This window comes from Solanum pennellii, chromosome 6 (genome assembly GCF_001406875.1).
Source record: "Solanum pennellii chromosome 6, SPENNV200".
NCBI lineage: Eukaryota > Viridiplantae > Streptophyta > Magnoliopsida > Solanales > Solanaceae > Solanum > Solanum pennellii.
In genome coordinates, this window is record NC_028642.1 from 39,930,194 (window position 1) to 39,951,711 (window position 21,518).

Sequence of the window (21,518 nt, forward strand, 5' to 3'; positions counted from 1 at the left end):
TCAAACATACAACATGTAAGAACCTTGACCAAATGAACTACACTATCTGTTGGTACAAGGAGAGTCACTTTGCTTTATTTGTTCTTTGTTTACATTTTTCTTTTAAGTTATTTATACTTATTTATTAAAAATTTCCGACGAAGTCGTGTTACGTGATACACCTTTACCTAAGGTAAATTCGTCCCTGCTCAACTATGTATTCAGATGTCTGCTAACGTATTCGAAAGTCCAATGACATATCCAGAATTCCAATGAGATATTCAAAATCTATGAATTTTAAGGAATTTTTCTAATATGAAAAAATGTAATTAGTTTTTAAAGCTATGAAATTTAGGTAAATTATACTATATATTTTTCGTAGCTTCTTATGGTTTACAACTAGGAAGATATGGCTTGTGCTTGCACGGGCCCAATGTTTGAAAGATTTTTGCGAGCTAAATAGGCGCATCCACAGTTTTGAGCTAACGCACAACATACAAAAGCAATTGTTTGTGGCCTCATTGTTTACATTGGATATTATATCCATACTATTTACTTAGTGCTGCATTTTTCCTGCTTTTCAGTAGTAAGCACCTATCAAGAAGCATCAGAAGAGGGAAAAAGAATTTAGGTACAAAATGGAATATTTTTAGTCATATATATATATATATATATATATATATATATATTTGTCTAACTATATATGCATTTTTATGTTATGATTTTAACAACTAAAAGACTATGGGAGAAGTTCATCATTGAAATGATAATCGATACAATAAAAGTAAATTGTCATTTCTTTTTTCAATTTTTATCACAATTCGACAAAAGTTTCATTTGTATAAAATAATCGGATTGTATTGATAAGGTGGTAAACATGTGGTTATATGTATTAAGTATTCAAATTCGTTTGAACAAGAGGAGAAAAAAAGAGGAGATAGAATCCAATTCTTACTCCAATGCAATTCAAGGCAACATTAGTTTTTAAGGTTATTGTTAATTTTTACATCTTCATTCAATCGATTAGGATAACTTCCACATTTAGTTTGTCAAATTTAGTTTGTCAAAATGATCAGAATTAGTAAAAAAGAAAAGAAGACTTTCGAAATTTATTTGCTAAATAAATCATCGATTGTTAGGTTATAGATTATTTCATTTAAAGGTTAAAATAAATATATTAAAGTCAAATTGCTACTAAATATAGGAACGTATCATTCTTTTTGTGACCGACTAAAAATGAAAGAGTATCGCATAAATTGGGAATTGAGACAAAGGGTGTAATAGATATCTCCTATATAGATTTTTTTTCTTCCATTGTATTCTATCTCTCGCTAAGTCTACATGGATCCCTGAAAAACTTTAGGCCCTTCTTGACTTCATTCCAGATTACTTTTAGGATTACCTTGGGTCTTTTTAACAACTTCACTCACTATCATTGCACATATAGGTATACCATCAACCAACTTAAGAAATATAAATAGTCACAACCACAATTTTCTAATTCATATATAGGTCCACCATTGAACAAACGTAAGGAATATAAACAGGCAAAACTGCATTTTTCCAATGGTATATGAATGGTAAGTAAAATTCACTACAAACACCATGGTCTTAATTTATTGAGATTGTAAAGAGAGCATACAAATATAATGGAGAAATAAGATATCGACCAACATTTGATCTTACCATTCAAGTCATCTATAGTAAGTTGCTGAACCATTGTAGACGTGCAATTAGAAATCTGTAAGAAAAATTGTGGATTATTGAAGGAGATATGATCTCATATATAGAGGATGCAATGTTGACAGATGGAGGAATATGCACAACACACGTTTGATATTCTATATGCATCTTATGCCACCTGTGTATGATATTGTATGTAATGATCAATTTAGCCTTTAAATGTTTTAAAATGGTAAGAAGCACACATGTTAAAATAAGCCATTTCTACTATAGTAGCGTAGCAATAAAGACTGATAAAAGTCACTTGTAATTAAAACAATTTACTCAATCAAATAGTAGAAGTTATAAACTTTGTCACAAGTTATTTGACCAACTATAACAGCACATTCATTCACTCACCCCACCTTCTTGCTCTGCACCTTACTGGCCTTCATCCTTACCCTTTACCTGACCCCACTCAAAAATATTCTACTACTCCATAGAAAAGTTTCAGCCAAGAAACAAAGTGGGTGTGGTAGATAACCCAAATCTCACACGTTAATAAGGATTAAGGCCACCCTTCTTGTTTAGAAAGTATAATATTGGGTACTTGTCATATAAAGTTGAGATTTTTATATTCCATTATGTGATATTAATAATGCCCTTTCTTTACAGAGGATTAGTGTCAGTTTTATTTATTTGCAATCCTAGTGGAAGTTCAGAAGATAATATTCAGCTAGCTTAATACCTGCTGATTACGAAAGGAAACAAATTCAAATCTCCTAGACTGACCTGTTTTCTGATCCCACATCACCCTAGCATCTCTGTAAGAGAAACATCAAGTACAATCATCCATTTTTGAAAATATGAATGCCAGGAGAACGTGTATAGTACAAAATAAACAGAGAATAGAACGTACAAGAAGCCAGTGTATACTGAAAAGTTGTAAGCTTTGGACTAGGATGACCCACAAATATGTTAAAATGATCTGCAAATGAGAAGAAACAGTTTTAGTTTTTGAAAAGATAATGTAAAAAATTGAGATGGTCTAAAATGGAGGTGAGAAAAGATATACACTTGATGTGTCCTCTCTTTAAGCACTGACATACGCCCAATTAACCTTTATAGTCTATCCAAATATGCGGATTTCATTATTTTTTAGGCGGACAAACACTAAAATATTAGATAAAATTGCAGGAGACAGAGGTTTAGACTCACATTTGGGCGCTGGGAGAGGGAATTCCTAACTTATGTAACTTTGATTTATTTAGAGGATGATGTTAATTCTATACGGTGTAACCTTTTAGTTGGTAGTCCATTGTATTCTATTTTAGCTTCTTTTCCTAGATATTGTTCTAACAGATTTAGTTACATTTAATAAAAGATCTCTTATTTCTTTTTAACCAAATAGTCTACATGATGAATAAATGAAAAGTTTTCAAATCTGTATTAGGCTTTTGCTCACACTCAGATTCTGCCTCAACTTCCCTAGAAAAATAAAGAGAAGAAAGCATGTCCACATCCTACATCTGTTACAAACACTTCAATGTACAAAAATTTCAAAAACAATATTTCACAACACATGGCTTGAGGAGTTCATGGTTCAAAGTTTGGTAGCATATCAATTGTTTCTTTATACTTTACTTGGAACAATTGATTTACAAATCTTATTAATCACAAATTTACGATTCACTAATAAAGTCAACTGATTACAAATCAAAGATAGTATTGTCAGTCTCACTAACTTGAATTTTTAGGGGTGTTTCTAAGAGAAGATACGTCTAACCTCTTATTCTGTCTAAGTTTCCTTTAACACATTCATTTTAGAGTAGGAACAAGTTAAACACCTTGTTGAAAATAGAAAGTCCAAAATATCCTTAATAATAGCAAGAAAGCTCATAGAGGTATCTAATGTAGGACAAAGAGCAAAGTCGGAATAAAGGGCGTAAGAAACCATCAACGAACATACCCGTAGTTCAAATTCTGGTATAAGTAGTTCCAGATCCTTGAATTTGCTAAGAATACACATCGATAGTTCAAATTCTGGCATAAGTAGTTGCAGATCTTTAAATTTTCACACTGTAAATGAAAATAATTTGAAAAAGTTAATGCAATGATGTAAAAAAAACTCGAAGCGAAACCCACAACAGTATACAATTAAAATGAAGAAACCCAAAAAGTTAATTCCAATGGAAAACCAAAATATACAAACAGAGGAAGTCCAGAAGAAGTATGATGGGAAAAACAACTAGAATTAAGGAATCCAAAAAGTTAATTTCGACAAAGAACCATCTAAGAACATATAAAATTTAAAAAAATTATGATGAAGACAGACTTTAACTTTTGCATGTAATAAACAAAGCAAAGTCAGTAACGGAACAGAAAAAACACAACCACATAACAAAAATTGAACATCAACACTTAAACCAACTGAAAAAGAAGAAAAAATCATCAATTTTGAGGAAAACAAAGAAGATCACAAAAAAGCCAAAGAAACAATATGAAGAAGCTTACCTCAACAGAAAGCTGGAGAAAGAAGAACTTTTGGTATGCATAGACCGTAGTCCGCAGTGATGTGTACACTGAAAGCACAACAACAGGACACATAGCCAAAATAGAGTACTAAAAAGACTAAAATACCCTCGGACCTATGAAACAGGCATGTTGAACATGCCTTTTCTAATGTAAGAGTAATTCAGGAATTAAAATCATAAAAGTAATTATTAATCCCTCTGTCTAAATTTATGTGACATGTTTCGAATTTTAAGATTTAAACAAATTTATATGACCGTAAATTTCTCATATATTTTTTAAATATTTTGAATTATCAATAATCATAACTTATAATTATTTTTACGTAATCTATAAATAAATAAATTTTATTTTAAAAAATTTAAAAAATTCCACAAACAAATTCTTGATCAAACCTAAATTATTCGACTCTAAAAAAAAACATGTCACATCAGCCAGGATAAAGAGAATAATATTTTCAATTTATATCATATTGTTTAAAATGCGAGGCTTTTCCAAGTCCTATATGATTAAAAATATTTTGTGCACCGAACTTTCTTAATCAGGATTACAGGTGTCGTGAGCTCCATAAGCTATCTCCACTTCTCCACCCTCATGTATAAAACGACCTGCTGGCAGAATCATTTCCACCAGACCTCTCTACTAGAAGCATTTAGAAATTAAAAATAATCGAAAATGGCTCTTCGGACTTTAGCGAGCAGACGGACCCTAGCGGCAGGGCTAGGGTTCCGCCAACAACTTCGTGGCGTTCAAACCTTTTCGCTCCCCGATCTCCCATACGACTATGGCGCACTGGAGCCGGCAATTAGCGGTGATATAATGCAGCTCCACCACCAGAAGCATCATCAGACTTACATCACTAATTACAATAAGGCCCTTGAACAGCTCCATGATGCCATCACCAAAGGAGATGCTCCTACCGTCGCCAAATTGCATAGTGCCCTCAAATTTAACGGCGGAGGTATCTCCATTTCTCTCTCTCGTTTTGTTTTTTACTGAATAATTCATTGATTTGAATTTATTTGAGGAGGTTCTAGACACTTCGCATTTTTACACTTTGTCCGTTGCTATGGTTTGTTGAATTTGATTTGTTGATTGTGTTATTGCATTTGTTTGAGATTAATTGGATTTGAATTGAACTGGATTTGAGAGATTGATCTTCCTAGTATTAAAACGAACTAGGTGGTTCTTTAAATTTAATGGTGTATTTCTCTCGGTGGAATTAATTATCTCAGTTCAATGAGAAGAAATTAGGAGGAGTCCAATTTTGGACCCTCTTGAGGTCTGATTAAATGAATCATCATGGCCGATGGCTGATATTTTTCGAAATACAAGTTCTGGTTGTGGTAATGATGTCAGTTGACTGCTGAAATGGTCTTTTTGCTTTTCTGGATGATGAGAAATCCGTAGATATACAGTAATTAGTTACAACTTTGGTGGTCCAAAAGATAAACCTCAGATTGTCACAAACTAATATGCTGATTATCATCCCAGAAGTATGTTGATTCTGCACTTCCTCTTGCAACTTGTGCTGAGTCTCCCACATTGGCTAGGGGATGGGGGACTATATGACTTGGGCAATTCACCTCCTGAGCTAGTTTTTGGAGTGAATTAGGCCCAAGGTTCATTTCTTTAACAAGTTGCACTTGATTTGCATCCATGCCTGAAATCCATTGATGTGGCCAAACAACCAGTTGTGAACGAATTGTTTGTGTTGATTTCATGAGTAATCGTTCTTATATCCAAATTGACGATTTTATTTTTTCAACTTTTCACACAGGTCATATTAATCACTCAATTTTCTGGAATAACCTTGCCCCTGTCAGCGTAAGCTTACTCCCTCATTACTTGATTCTTCTGCTTTGAGGGGGAATAACATAACTGCTTAATCATATTGCAGGAAGGTGGTGGTGAGCCTCCAAAGGGTTCTCTTGGCTGGGCTATTGACACTAACTTTGGTTCACTGGAAGCTTTAGTAAAAAAGATGAACGCAGAAGGTGCTGCTTTACAGGGCTCTGGCTGGGTGGTAGGTCTCGCTTCCTTTTCTTGGGTTTTTGTTGGTCAGCTTATGTTGCTGCAAATCAAGCTTTGGATTGTACCTTTTATTTATTTATTGAGCTTGAATATATGTTTGCAGTGGCTTGGTGTGGACAAAGAGCTTAAGCGCCTGGTGGTTGAAACCACTGCAAATCAGGTGATTGATGCATGTTCTGTTTATCCTAAATTAATAGATAGCTGAGCATCATCTTCAACAAGTGAAGTTGATGGCTCCACTGTGTTTCCTTGACTTAGAGGTTAATATTATCCAAGAAAGTGTGAAAACGAAATACATAAGACTGCTAAATTCTTGATTGCTTACAAGTCTTAGAGCTGTAGACTAAATAATCTGACTTCCATTTATTATTAGCTGCCATAATTGATAGATGTATTTTTTATGTTAATTGATGCTGTCTTTGCACGGTCTGAAACTCTGAGTTTTCCTCTTTGGTTAATGAACTTCTCTAACCGGTCCTTTAGGATTATTTGCATTTCCCCACCTCCTTGGTCTGTCAGCATTCTGCAGTCTACATCATACTGTCCGGGCTTTAACTGTAGATGGGTCTTATTTTTGTCTTTTTTGACAATCCTTTTTATATAGGGGATTGCATAAGAATGTTGGCATATGCTTTCGCAATAGTTGCTTGTCCGGTTGTCTTATGAATTATGATAGGGCTCATTTTTGGGATTATTTTGTTCGTGCAGGACCCTTTGGTTTCTAAAGGAGCAAATTTGGTACCTCTTCTGGGTATAGACGTTTGGGAACACGCATACTACTTGCAGGTGATTTGATTATTCTGTTTCAGTCTTTAGTACCCAAATATCATGTGTCTACAATGTTGTGATAATATTCGTGATACTACCAATGTTTTTCTTCCGAAGCATGATTGACGTTGCTACTTCTTGCAAGCCAGGATTCTCTTTGCTTGTTGGTGGAATTAACTGTATGCTTTTGACCTTTGTATGTTGCATAGAACTGAAAAAAAGGTTCAATAAGTAGGGTGAATGAGCTTCTATGCATGAATTTATTGAAGAGCTTCTTGTCTTATGTCATAGTTTATGGACAGAGATGTTTTCAAAAGCCATTTTTATTAAGTTGGTATTTTTTTATCCAAATATTAGAATTATTATTGAACTTGACTGATTTGCTTTGCTTTTTTGTAATGCAGTACAAAAATGTAAGACCAGATTACCTGAAGAATATATGGAAAGTTATCAACTGGAAATATGCCAATGATGTTTACGAAAATGAGTGCCCCTGAACAGGGACCATGTTTGTAAAAGCTTATGACGGGAAATAATAGCTGAGTGACACGAGCATCCTATTTTTCTCAAGTTTTAGTTGCTGGTTGATGTAATCGATGTATGGATCCCGAATAAAACTACTTTTTATCTTGTGAGTTGTGACTCAGTTTCTTGGACATCCAGTTCATCCAAATATAGTAACAGGTTGTTGAAGTTCGTAGCTGATTTTACTGAGCATCTGTGTCTCTCCTGTGTTGATATTCAGAATAAATCTGTATACTACTATCACCGCACTCCATATTATTGCAACCTTTAGTTCCAAGGTGGTAATGTTAAATGGAGCAGCTATACTACATAGCTGACCTAATTGATCCTGATGTAATTCTGTTAATTGCAGCTGATTCTAAATGGATCTACTTTACAAAACTACATGAGCAACAACACACCTATTTTTTTTTTCCAATACTCATAATTTTTTCCCCCCAACAAGATAGCTAAATACGTTCTCAACTTTCATCTAAGAAGTGTTACATATTTCTTTATACACCCAAGCTGGGGTCAAAAACATGATACGCTAAATTTAGCATAACTCTGCCTAGTTAAACCAAAACTAGGGGTGGATCAGCAACCACCAAATTTCTGAATTGCTCCCGTGGAAGCAGGTGCATGCACAACTTGAAATCACTGATTTTTTTAAAGCCTTTTGCAACAGTAATGACTCCCCTTCATCGAACGAACATTAATGGCACGAGCTCATTTCAGCAGCCTGTTGGAGATGCTTCACAATCTTCACACATTCAACCATGGGGCAGTCTGTTTTAATCGCATTTGGGGCAATATGGGATCTGCTAACAGCATAACCTCCCTGCAATAAAACCCTTGATGATGTTAATCTTATGTCTAACGCTTGTAACAAGTAATAAATCTAAGGGCGCAGATGCCAAGGAGATAATGCTTAAAGTTCACTGATGCAACAATGCAACTGCTCCATCAGCAATGTTTGGTACATGAATAAGAAAACACAACAACAACATCCCCAGTATAGTTCCACAAATGAGGTTAGGAGAGGTTTTGTGGGTAGAGAGGCTTTTCTAAAAGGCCGTCGACTTGAGAAATCATTTTCCAGAAGCAGGTTTTGAAAGAAATGCAAGTGTAAAGATGAAAATATTAAAGAAAGAAAAGTACTGACGGCAAAAATAGTGAAGATAACTAGTAACAGAAACAAAAACAGTAAATAAGATAATATTAGCATAATAATAATAATGGAGGTTTATTCACAGATACACTTGGAACAGAACAGGGATATTGGCATAAAATCACCCTGAGGGAGAGAACCCATGCAAAAACTTCATTTACTTGTGAGCTAAAAACATCTTTGCTCCCAAAGCCTGAATAAAAGACGTCCTGCACAACCCGTTCAACCCACCTAAATGATTATATGGCAGTTTACTCCTACAGATTGTGTGTTAAGGCCATTGAACACGATGCCTATTTTACTCTAAATATAAGTTCCTATTGAAGTTTAAAAACATTGAGTTTAAATTAAAAAAGTAGTCATATGTTATTTAACATAAACTTTTTTATGTTCACGTTATTTAAAATAGACTAACATTTTTGTATGTATAAGCATTTCACAGAATTATATTAAATATGATTTAGCATATTGAGATGCAACAAATAAATTGTGATTGATAAGTTGATTTGTATATGATGTTACCATTTTCAGAAAATACAAATAACATATTAACTTATTATAAAGGGTGTAATTATTCTGAAGTGGTGCCACAAATTATAGTTGAGTTTATTATTAAGAGGAAAACTTTTAAAAACAAATATTTCTTGTACTTCAAATACTTCATGACTAAGCTTTAAATGTCAGCTGTGCATTAGGAATTCAAATTCAAAATAGTTCAATTTAATGTTCTCGTATTTTAGTTATTTGAATTTATTGAAGAAGTTCATAACTAATTGAAAAGATCTGTAGAATCTCAAAGCAAGCTGCAGCAAACACTATATACTCTTGGAGGCACTTACTCAAGTAAACATATGTCAATTCAAGGTTGTAATCAACCTACATCACATTAAGATAATCAAACCTCGATCACAAATAGTCCATGGGTTCTATAATGCTCCACGCATTATCATTATTGAAAATTGCATATAAATACAGAAGTTATTTTTCCTGGTTTTTTTTTAATGTAGTAAAATAATTTCATGTACAAGGCATCAACCAAATGCAACAAGTACAAATGAGATGTGGTAGCTAGCTACCAATACATGAGTGAAATGTACTTGAGACCAGGGAACTACGATGTCCAAAACATTAGCGGTACTATTAACAGGGATTATAGGTTACTCCATAAAAAAAACAAATTGCTATCTGAAGTCCAAAACATCTAGCTAATGTATAGGAGATGAGCTTGGTATGGAGGAAACATCTTCTGGAAAATGTCTTCCAATTTTTTCATGTTTGGTCGGTCAAAATGTTTTGGATAATATTTTCTCTAGGAAAACAAGTTCTTTAACAAATGAGGAAAACGAATTCCATAATGGAAGTAGAGAAAACAAGTTCCATAAGTGGCATTCCAAGTCTATTGTCTCATCCCACCACACTTGAGCGCCTCCACCCCCCCTCCGTCCATAGTGTTTTGCTGGATTACATATAAATGCTCTTGGGACAATATATTTTTTTGCTTATTTACCAAACACTAGAAAATAAGTAAGACACCCACTTATTTTTCAAGAAAACACCAAACACGCCCTTTAAGTTCCATGAAACTATAAACTTGGTATTAAATACTTTCATAAACAAGCATTTTCCCTAATATTTGGTGGGAAAACATCATTATGCTCATCTAAGGCTGGTTAAACTTCAAAACTATTCAAAGTTTTCTTTCCTAGCTTTACATGTTGTTGTCTGGCCTAACATGTTAATACGTTCATTGAATGAATTTCATTTCCATCAACAAATTTTAGTCTAATATTAAAATGTATGTACAAATAAACAAGGAAATTATGAGTGCTGGTTTTATTGGAGAGTTGATTAGGCCATAAAACGATCTGGAAAATGATCCCAACAACTATATTTTGGTGTATCTGGATAGAGAGGAATAACATGTGGTGGTGTAAGGGTTCAGAAACAAGCAACTTTGATATTTAGCTTCAGGAGAATCCGGTTTTGGATTTGTTTTTGGCCAAAAAAAAAACACACACCAAAGTGCTGAATCATTTGAAGAGGCTTTCATATGCATCAAAGTTCATAAATTCAATATTTACTACTTATTCCTCATGTCAATTTGTTTGTGTAGTTTTCACTTGACACGGAGTTTGAGTTTAAGAAAGTAAAAAATATTTTTGAATGTATTAGTCCTATTCTAAAGATAGTAGAATGTACCAAAATGTCTTTTAATCTTGTGGTCTTAAACATGCCATGCTGAATGTTAGAATTAAAGAGTTGTCCAAAAAAAAAAGTCATTCTTTTTTAAACCGACTAGAAAGTAAGACAAGCTCATTGAAACAAAGGTAGTAACTATTTTTATATTCTACTAAAGGTATTTAGGAAGTAGATTGTGTTTCTGTCAGCGGGTGAGCTGCTCGCCGCGGCCGCTGTTTTGTTCAATTTGTTTTGGACTGGTAAAGTGTTCTGCTCTAGAAATCAAACCCTAAGGGGTCTCTTTTAGCTGAAGAAGGCCATAGAGACACTGGTCAAATATTTCAATACCTACCTAAACGACTCTTTCATATTTCTTTTACATTTTGTAGTGGCTAACACCAATTACAATTTACAAGGTCAAGCGCGTCAGACTATCTTTCTACAAATCTTAAATATTGTAAAAAAGGGACCTAACTGTTGCGGAATAAATGAAACCGTTATATTTACGCTCAATATGGAAAAGTATCTTTTGATTAAAGAGAAAGAACATTAAACTCTCCATGTAATACCTACACTAATGACATACCTCGTGCAGGCTGTTCATTATCACACTTAGGGGAGGCAAGTTAAGTTTAGCCCGACTTGCTATCTGCAAGTGATAAAACATAAATTGAAGTTCAGAATAGGGTAAAAACAATCATTAACTAAAATAATGCAAAAAAATGGAAATTGCTGATGGTCCCAAACATTTTAAGTAAATTATTCTGATAATAAGAAATAATAGTAAAGAAAAATTGTTTAGTGAAAACCTCATCTGCATTGAGGTATCCAACTGGCAGTTTGGGGTCACTCTCGTCAATCATCTGTTTCAATAGCTTTTCTAGGTTTTTTCCTTCTTCATCACCAAACCATCCCCACTGATCAGCCAAACTCATCATTTCTGTTAAATGGGGAGCATTGTGAAGAGGCCCAGTCCAGAGGGGTCCTGAAACTACAATTGAACGCTTAACCTGAAAAGAAGTGACACGCTTAGGCGTGAGCCTGATGATAATTTTGTTTGACTATGTCCACACACAATTCCACTCATTTATAGGGTTACTATCAGGGGCGAATCCAAGGATTTATATCTGGTTGGTTCCAACCTTGTGGTTCTTACCGTTGAACCACTCATTTTAGTAACTTTCCACAATATATCTGTACTCCATATTGAAAAAGGTTGGGATCAGTTAAACCTATTGACTATATGCATCATCCTCTGTTGCTACTAGTTTTAATATTGACATTTGATTCAATTTTAAGAAGACTACACTAACAAAAGGTAAATGAGGATTTCAATGTGTCAGACGTGTAGAAGGAATAAACCAGACAAAAAAAAGAACAGAAAAAGCAGTTAATTAAAAACAAGAGGGACACCAGACATGCCCATCCCCATGCAGAAAAAACAAGTAGGACATGGGATTCGAACTCTTGATCTCACTTGTAGAGGTGCACCAAATAACCATTGCACCATAGTTCTTTGAGCTTGTGTGCACATATATATTCTTAAATCATTTTGAAGAGATGTAGCATTGTTATAAATAATCTAACGACGAGAGCATGGGTGCATGTGAACCCACAACCCTCCACATGGATCCACCCCAGGCTACTATACATTTACTGACATGATCGGAGTAAAATCTTATGCAAGATATTATGACAATTAGAAAAGGGGGTTAGGAATGGAAGTTAGTGGCATTGCACATGTCAATGTCAAATAATTTGATGATGGATAAGTACGCCCTAAATAGTTCTTGATGCAAAATACCAAAATCAATATCCTATGAGGTACGAAAGCATACATTTGTACTACAAGGGCAGCTGATCTCACCAAGTTCATTCCAGGAAAATCCTCGAGTGTTCCCACATCGGTTGCAATAGCTGATAAAACCATAATACCTGTCATGAGAAGCTAAGGCATCATCACCAAGTACTAATGAAATAACTCCGGAAAAGTCCACAACCGAGTTAAACCTGCTAGACAGAGACTTTCCACGCTTGACTTGTAGCAACACTCTAAACACAGGCCCATGATATGAGTAGTATGAGAAAAGTGGAACAACATGATAACCAAGAACTGAAGCCTCTCTAACAGCTCCACCTATAAGCATCCGGAGACCTATCTCATTTGAGTATGGCAAAGGCCGAACATATGCTCCATAGGCAGCTAAGGACCTACAAAGAAAGAATGAGTTTTATGATCATCCCAGCACAAAGACAGGAGTCAGTAAATTTAAACAACTACTTGGAAATAGATATTGCACTATAGTCCACAAGTAACTCCATACTGAGCCTAAAACGGTTCTCCCTTTTGTTTCCAAAATTTGATATGTTGGAATTGAAATTGACAAAGTTGATACAGGGCATCAGACTGATCAAGCTCTTGCTGCAATGAAGCTTCACAATCAAAGGAAAATCAGAAACAAACACAATCAGTTGTTCGATTCTCAGATAGTCTACACTTCAAGTGGCTCAAGAGATGAAAGTTTCACAACCTTTGGATCAAGCAATATAAATTTTGATCCTGACCATCCAAACTCATTTAGAAGAGCTGATTTGGACAAACAGGAAAGGGACAAGTAAAAGCAGAAACGAGGCAAAAAATAATCAAAATTTCCCTTGACAGATTTATTCAAAGGCATAATACATATATTAGACCCTAAACTTGGCTTTAAATTTTTAACTTTGACCTCCAACTTTCATAATGCACAAATAGACTTTAACTATCCAACTTTTAAATAAATATACACATGAGTCCTAAATGGCAAAGTACACGTAGGACGCTACGTAGGACAAAAAATGACATGTAAGACATGTGTGTCTATTTGTTCAACTTTATACAAGTTTAAGTGTCTACTTGTGCACACCCAAAGTTGAAGGGCATAAATATGATTCGAACCCAAGTTAAAGGGCATATTTATGTATATGCCTTATTCAAATTATGTACAAAATAGTACCTACATAGCTGTACAAAATAGGATTGTAGTGAGAGCCAATCAGATTCCATACACGTATAGGAATACTTTTGTTTTCTTCTCTTTAGGTATTCTCTATATATACTTTACAGTTGAATGAATAGAAAGCAAGAAAAATTTTCCCATTCTTAGTCTCTGATTTTCTACATGGTATCAGAGCAACCTTGAGAATTTCATCTCTTTGTTGCCTCTTTTTCCCTTTTCTTCATCCCTTCTCTCCATCTCTCAGTTCAACAATGGTGACAACAGATCCCACTTCTGCTAGCTCTACAGGCACTGGAACTCTAGAACTGATCACACTCATCCTTTCTATCTTCATGCTTCAGATTCTCCAAAAATGGATCTTGTTAACTCACCCTTTAATGGGAAAGGTTATGGTGGATGGAGGAGATCAATCTTGATAGCTCTTTCAGCTAAGAATAAGGTTGGGTTCATTGATGGTACTCACAAAGAACCAACTTCGATATCACCAGATTTCAAGCTATGGAACAGATGCAATGACATGGTCCTGTATGGATGCTCAACTCTCTTTCAAAAGAGATAGCTGACAGTGTTATCTACTCCAAGACAACCAAGAATCTATGGAAAGAACTTGAGGACAGATTTGGCCAGTCCAATGAAACACAACTCTATCACCCGCAAAAGGAGTTGACTGACTTGGTGCAGGGTTCAAATGATATTGCTGACTATTTCACAAAGATCAAAAGTCTCTGGATGAGCTTGATGCTTTGAACAGTTCTATCAATTGCTTATGTGACTGCCAATATGGTGGAAAAGGAAAAATGGCCAAGTCTATTCAAGATGAGAGATTGATCCAATTTCTTATGGGTTTGAATGATGTCTATGGTGCTGGAAAGAGTAACATATTGATGCTCTCACCTTTACCCTCTGTGAATCATGCATACTCACTCCTAATGCAAGATGAAAAGCAAAGGGAGGTGTATATGAGCACACACTATCCAGGAAACTCTGCTTCTTTCTTGGCCACAAATCAGAACACTCTTGGTCAAAGATCTGGATATTATGAGTCCAAAGGAAAGAAAACCACGATTATTTTGTTCTCACTGTAAGAAACCTGGGCATTATGTGGATAAATGCTATAAGATAATAGGTTTTCCAAGTGATTTCAAGTTTACTAAGACAAAGAGGTTCCAGGGAAGTGTGAAGAGCAATGTTGCTTACATAGAAAGAACACAAGGACAAAATGGAGCACATTTTAATGGAGGACGGGGACAACATTTCACCCAGGATCAATATTCACAACTGATTCATATGCTTCAGAATGTGAGGGTGAATCAATCAGAAGGTTCAACTGGTGATGCTTCAGCCAATGCAGTGACTTGTGCTGGTAAGGTTTTCAATAAAATACCTCATAAAGTTATTAATTTCAATCAAAGAACCTGGATATTGGATTCAGGTGCTACTCAACATATGTGTTTTGATTCAAAGATCTTCTTAGAACTCAATACTTCTAAGACTCCTGTATTTGTTGATCTTCCTAATTCTCATACGGTCAAGGTTACTCAAGTTGGAAGTGTCCCTTTACATACTAAACTCATTTGAAAGATGTCTAATTTGTTCCATCATCCATGTTTCAAATATAACCTCATTTCAGTCTACAAGTTGTGTAAACAGTTAAGTTGCTTATTTTTTCCTCTTTTGGTTGTTTTCTGCAGGGCCCTTCAATGAAGAGGCCTCTAGCATTTGGTAAAGCGAGAGCAGGGCTATATCTCCTAGAGTCAAGTTTCCAGTACCTTAAGAGTTCCGTCTGCACATCAGTTAATTTGTGCAATCAAGAAAAATCTAGATGTCTTTCTGTTTCAAGCACTTTTTCAATTACCGTAAAGAATGCTTCTGATGTAAGGCTGTGTCGCCTTAGATTGGGGCATATGTCATTTCAATTAATGAAGAATATTTGTTCAGTTCTTGTTTCTCCTCTTCATTTTAATTCTAATTGCAATATATGTCCCTTAGCTAGACAATCCAAGTTACCTTTTCAATCTAGTAATATCAGTTCTAAGAAGATCTTTGAACTAATCCATATTGACTCTTGGGGGAAGTACAAAACTTTTTCTCATGATGGATACAAATATTTTTTAACTATAGTGGATGACTATAATAGAGCAACTTGGACTCATCTTCTAAAACAAAACAAAAAGTAATGCTTCCACTGTCTTAAAGTATTTTCCGGTGATGGTTGAAAGAAAATTCAATGTCAAAGTTAAGATAATCAGGTCCGACAATGCATTGGAATTGGGTGGAAGCAACCTGTCAGCTGAATTTTTTGCTTCACAAGGTATTGTTCATCAAACCATTTGTGTTCATACTCAAGAACAAAATGGTGTTGTGGAGAGAAAACACAAGCATCTTCTCGAGGTATCGAGGGCACTACTTCATCAATCTAAATTGCCTATTCCATATTGGGGAGAGTGTGTCTAAACTGCTAAATACCTTATAAATCGATATCCCTCTAAAGTCCTTAAAAACAAAACTCCCTATGAGGTTCTATTTGGAAGTCCTCCTAATTACTCGTATCTTAGGAGCTTTAGTTGTCTATGCTATGCTAGTACAGTGGTGTGGGGCACAATAGGGGGAAAGTTTGAGCCCAGAGCCATTCCATGTGTCTTCATATGCTATCCTCATGGGAAAAAAGGGATATATATTGCTTGTTTCAGATACTAGAAAGATAATAGTTTCCAGTAATGTCAAGTTTCTGAAAATATTTACCCTTTTCCACCATCTCAAGTTCACAAACCTCATTCCCAACTCGTATATTTACCACTGATCATTCTATCTCACAAACTGACTTTCTGCCGAACATTGAATCAGATCCTGTTTTACCTCAAAATCGTGAATGTGAAAGTATAAATGAGGTGCCTAATACATCACATTTGGAAAACAGAAATTGAATCACAACATGTTGATACAGGGAACTCAGAAGGAGTTGACTCTGTGACCTTGCATGAGACGCAAGATATTTCATCTTCCATAGTGACACAAAGAAAGTCAGACAGAATACACTAGAACCAACCTACTTAGAAGAGTATGTCTGCAATGCAGTTCTTTTGACAGATCTAACCAATACTTGTTTCAGTCGGCCTATTATCCCTAGAAGCTATTCTTTTGCTAGCCTATCCACAACAAATCAACAAGTCTTGAACTATATTTCAAACAATCTTGGGAAGTCGTGGAATTAAGGAAGGAAAGCATTTCCATGCAAATGGGTTTACAAAATCAAGCATAATTCTGATGGAAGTATGGAGAGGCTAAAAGCAAGATTGGTGATTAGAGAAGATATTCAGAAGGAAGGTACTGATTTTAGTGAGACTTATTCACCGGTTGTCAAAATGACAACTATTAGGTGCTTATTGACTATAGCAGTGAAGCAAGGAAGGAATATTTCACAACTAGATGTCAATAATGCATTTTTACATGGAAAAATTGATGAGGAAGATTTCATTAAGTTTCCAATAGGAATGCAATCACCTAGTTCCCAACATGTTTGCAAACTCAAGAAGTCTTTATATGGACTTAGACAAGCATCAAGGCAATGGTGTACTCAAAATTCGCAGAAGCTTTAAATTCCAAAGGTTTTTGCTCATCACTCAATGACTACTCACTTTTCTTCAAGAAATGAAGAACTAATATCTCCATTCTAGCTTTCTATGTAGATGATATTATTCTAACAGGAAACAATGAAGCAGAACTAGTGCAGCTAAAAAGTTCTTGCATTCAGAATATAAGCTTAAAGATTTGGGAATTTACACTATTTTCTAGGACTTGAAATCCTCCGGGAGCCAACAGGAATAATAGTAAGTTAAAGAAAGTTTACTCTGGAGCTTTTAAATGAGTTCAATTGTGATCATTTACCCTAGTCTCTTCTCCACTCGATCCATCTTCGAAGTTGGATTTCTTCACTTGTGATTTGTTGACTGATCCAACTTCCTATCGGAGACTCCTTGGAAAAATTGAATTTATCTCATCCACACTAGGCCAGATCTCTCTTTCGCGGTTCATCATCTAAGTCAATACATCAACAACTAAGAGGACCTCATTTTACAGATGCATTAAGAGTACTCCGATATCTCAGATCAAATCCAAGCCAAGGAATTTTCCTATCTGCTGATCCTTCATTCAATTACTTGCTTTTTGAGATGCAGATTGGGGTTCTTGCCCCCAATACTCGTAGATCAATCAGCGGATTCTTTATCAGCTTGGGAGGATCCCCAATCTCATGGAAATCAAGGAAGCAAGCATCTGTTTCTTTATCCTCTGTTGAGGCAGAGTATAAGTCTATGAGAAGAGTTGTTTCAGAGATCACTTGGCTCACTCGATAACTCACGGATCTTGGAGCCACTCCTTTAGTTCTGATTCCACTTCATTCTGATAGCCTAGCCTCAATCTATACTGCTCGCAATCCTGTTTTTCATGAACGAACCAAATATATAAAAATTGATTGTCATTTTGTTCGGCAACAATTCCTTTCCGGTTTGATTTCTCTTCAACTCGTCCCCTCTTCCTCTCAGCTTGCAGACTTGTCACTAAACCTTTATCGGACCATCTCATCATTCAATTCTCGGCAAGTTGGGTCTTGTTTCACTCCCCTCCAACTTGAAGGGGGGTGTTGGAATTGAAATTGACAAAGTTGATACAGGTCAACAAACAACCATCGAAAAAGAGATAACTGATCAAGCTCTTGCTGCAATGGAGCTTCACACTTAGTTGTTCGATTCGCAGATAGTCTACACTTCAAGTGGCTCAAGAGAAGTTTCACAAACTTTGGATCAAGCAATATAAATTTTAATCCTGACCATCCAAGCTCATTTAGAAGAGCTGATTTGGACAAACAGGAAAGGGCCAAGTAGAAACAGAAATGAGGCAACAAATAATCCAAACTTCCCTTGACAGATTTATTCAAATTCTGTACAAAAGAGTAAATACATAGCTGTCCAAAATTGGATTGTAGTGATAGCCAATCAGATTCCATACACGTATAAGAATACTTTTGTTTTCTTCTCTTTAGGTATTCTGCATACATACATTACAGCTGAATGCATAGAAAGCAAGAAAATTTTTCCCATTCCTAGTCTCTGATTTTCTACATGATAAGTATGAGTCAAGCTGATTTTATCAAACACAAAAGAAATCCTTACCAATGAAAATATCCTCTGCAAAAAACTTCTGTCATATCAGTGCCTAATTATGTATAGTTTTGAATTAGTTTCCTGAACATTTACTTTGCAGTTCTACCTAAGTCGCATCTGAGTAATCAAACCAGGTGTGATGAAGATTTATCAATCAATCATAGGTGCGAACTTCTCCCTTCTGAACCCGGATAAACATTTGACATGGACATTTTTCGGAGTTTCAAGAGGGAAAACGTAAATTAAAGAAATAAAAATAACAAAGGAACAATAAGTTTAAGCAGAACTCAACTGTTGAGGCCTATGACCACCAGAAGAAAGCCCATCAGTGGAGGTAATGTATAGCAAGCCACCCAATTTCACAGCATCCAAGGCAACTCGCAAGTAACTGGAACCGCTACCGAAAGAATCCACATCAATAAGGTCAAAATAATCTTTTCGCAAGTAACACTCAGCCAGTAACCTAGTGGCAGGCAAATGATTAACCTCCCATCTTTTTCCTTCTTCAGAACCACTTGCGACCCGAGACAAATTTCCCAAAATAATATCCCTGGTATTTTCATTTGCATCATTCGCCACCACGAAATCGGCCTCAGCCTCAGCTAAGTATCGAAGAGAACGAATTCCACATCCGCACATGGCGTCGAGAACCCGGAGACTTCCAGTGGTATTCCGGTAGAGGGCGGCGGAGAGAACACCGAGGTCACGGGCGGTGGCGCTTTCACTGCGGAAGAAGGTGTCGCCGACATCGAATTGATGGCCCCTTTCGGTATGGCAGTGTGATTTACAGGGCGGTGGAATGTTACGTTGGAATATGAAGGTTTTGATGTTTGGGTTATCGGAAATAAATGTAGGAATGGATAGAGGTTTGAGGATGACAGAAAGAGACGACATGGCGGGAAATGGTTAGCTGGACTCTATAACTATGGGTTCTTATATGCTTTTATATTTGTAACTTTTTTTTTTTCGTCTTTTGGATACATAATATTACACGGAATATATTAATAAATAAGTTATTAATTATCAGTTTAATGCGTTAAATAAGAAATTAAAAATAAAAATTATAATTAATGTTCACAAATCACACGTACGTTTTTTCTTCAATCAATCAGTCGTTCGTAAAATTCTAACTGAATTAGAAAATTTAACTTTCAATTCATATTTCAAATTGTAAAACTTTCTCCATGTTCTTCGAACAAACAATAGAAGTTTGATTCAAAAAAATTTGGAACACAATCCTATGAAAATTCGTAATGAATATTTTGATTTTTTAAGAATATTCTAAATTATGAAATTGTGGTGTTAGATACAAGCGATATATTGTGTATCTTATTTCGTTCGTGAATCGTATTTCGTCTTCATTGTGTATTCATAATGATATGGGGGTGAAATTGTACATAGAAATTAAGAAACATGAGGTGAGATTCGGTATGTATCCTTTATGCATTGATATGCCGGATAAAAGTGATGAGGAAATACAAAACTTCGATGCAACAATGAGTGCAATCGTGTGTGTTGAGTGTGGAAAAAGCGACGCAAAAACTCTAAGCATTGCTGAATAAAAAATTGGTTATTCCTATTACATACCTGGAATGGAGTTGAAAAATTATATATTAGAGACAAATATTTCTGTTGTGAAAGTGAAGCAATTGTACAAGGATAAGGCAACTCTAAAGGTTGTAATGAAAAAATACAAAATAAAGAATAACTTCATAGGGAAAATGCACAAGTACCCCCTCAACCTATGCCTGAAACCTCAGAGACACACTTATAGTATACTAAGTTCCTATTACCCCCCTAAACTTATTTTATAAATAATTATTTACCCTTTTTCAGCCTATATGACACTATCTTGTGGGCACAGTATGTGTTAACATTTTTTACAAACTAGTGCCACGTAGGCCGAAAAGGGGTTGAAAATTATTTATAACATAAGTTCAGGGGGGTAATAGGACCTTAGTATAGTATAAGTGTGTCCCTAGAATTTCGGTCATAGGTTGAGGGGATATTTATGCATTTTCCCTCAATTTTAAAGTTATGTGATACAAATATCTGATAATGTTCTTCACTTTTATATTTATTTGTTAATATGTTTATCATGATACATCAATAGTATGTGTTACATGTAATCATAAGTGTTAGATATCATAGTTGTTTTGATTTACGTTTGGTTATGAATGTATCAATTAAAAATGGTAGATGACAAAAGTTTAATATGTCTATTGTGTTCAGTGTATACAATAAAGTATCATTTTGAGATACTTCTATTAAAGTATCAATTAAGATTTTTATGTGAAATAAGGTTAATAAGTGGATTTTGAAGTAGTTATCAAATTTGTATCTAAATATGATCAAATGTGTCCTCATTAAATTGCGTTATATATTAATATATGTGCACAGTACTATTTAAATAAAAGTATTTATAAGAATGTATCTTGTACAGTTCTCTTGTTTTTATTTATGTATTGGTACATTAAACCTGATCAAATAACAACATGTATGATGTAATTGTAGCTACGTATTAATTTGTTATTC

General features: G+C 35.1%; 2 protein-coding genes and 1 long non-coding RNA gene across 4 annotated transcripts; 1 reads left to right on the top strand and 2 right to left on the bottom strand.

Annotated features, from left to right (window-relative positions):
- Positions 1 to 1,460: 1,460 nt before the first annotated feature.
- Positions 1,461 to 4,230, bottom strand: LOC114077671. Its single transcript, XR_003579027.1, has 5 exons — positions 4,156 to 4,230; positions 3,611 to 3,720; positions 2,561 to 2,629; positions 2,434 to 2,465; positions 1,461 to 1,720 (listed from the first exon to the last, which is right to left on the bottom strand). It is a non-coding gene; the product is annotated as an uncharacterized LOC114077671 (long non-coding RNA).
- A 548-nt stretch (positions 4,231 to 4,778) lies between these two features.
- LOC107023340 (superoxide dismutase [Mn], mitochondrial) lies at positions 4,779 to 7,689 on the top strand. Its single transcript, XM_015224002.2, has 6 exons — positions 4,779 to 5,134; positions 5,954 to 6,000; positions 6,074 to 6,199; positions 6,311 to 6,367; positions 6,916 to 6,993; positions 7,380 to 7,689. Exons 1-6 carry the CDS (start codon positions 4,849 to 4,851, stop codon positions 7,470 to 7,472), a joined length of 687 nt encoding a protein of 228 aa, XP_015079488.1. The 5' UTR covers positions 4,779 to 4,848; the 3' UTR covers positions 7,473 to 7,689.
- Positions 7,690 to 7,782: 93 nt separating this feature from the next.
- Positions 7,783 to 19,892, bottom strand: LOC107023339 (tRNA (guanine(26)-N(2))-dimethyltransferase). Of its 2 annotated transcripts, none has more exons than XM_015224001.2 (6): positions 19,276 to 19,892; positions 12,858 to 13,039; positions 12,696 to 12,763; positions 11,638 to 11,838; positions 11,415 to 11,477; positions 7,783 to 8,320 (listed from the first exon to the last, which is right to left on the bottom strand). In XM_015224001.2, exons 1-6 carry the CDS (start codon positions 19,875 to 19,877, stop codon positions 8,195 to 8,197), a joined length of 1,242 nt encoding a protein of 413 aa, XP_015079487.1. In that variant the 5' UTR covers positions 19,878 to 19,892; the 3' UTR covers positions 7,783 to 8,194. The 2 variants fall into 2 exon arrangements, with proteins under 2 accessions (XP_015079487.1, XP_015079486.1); XM_015224000.2 differs by having other exon boundaries at positions 12,667 to 12,763; positions 12,839 to 13,039.
- Positions 19,893 to 21,518: the final 1,626 nt, after the last annotated feature.

What these genes read in the sequence shown, in the direction of transcription:
- LOC107023340 (XM_015224002.2), top strand. Translation starts at nt 4,849, where the DNA reads ATGGCTCTTCGGACTTTAGCGAGCAGACGGACCCTAGCGGCAGGGCTA. An exon ending in ATAACCTTGCCCCTGTCAGC is followed by an intron (nt 6,001 to 6,073) that starts GTAAGCTTACTC and finishes ATCATATTGCAG; the next exon opens with GAAGGTGGTGGTGAGCCTCC. An exon ending in AACACGCATACTACTTGCAG is followed by an intron (nt 6,994 to 7,379) that starts GTGATTTGATTA and finishes TTTGTAATGCAG; the next exon opens with TACAAAAATGTAAGACCAGA.
- LOC107023339 (XM_015224000.2), bottom strand. Translation starts at nt 19,877, where the DNA reads ATGTCGTCTCTTTCTGTCATCCTCAAACCTCTATCCATTCCTACATTT. An exon ending in GGTGGTCATAGGCCTCAACA is followed by an intron (nt 13,040 to 19,275) that starts GTTGAGTTCTGC and finishes CTTTCTTTGTAG; the next exon opens with GTCCTTAGCTGCCTATGGAG. An exon ending in GCTGCCCTTGTAGTACAAAT is followed by an intron (nt 11,839 to 12,666) that starts GTATGCTTTCGT and finishes ACTTCTTTTCAG; the next exon opens with GTTAAGCGTTCAATTGTAGT.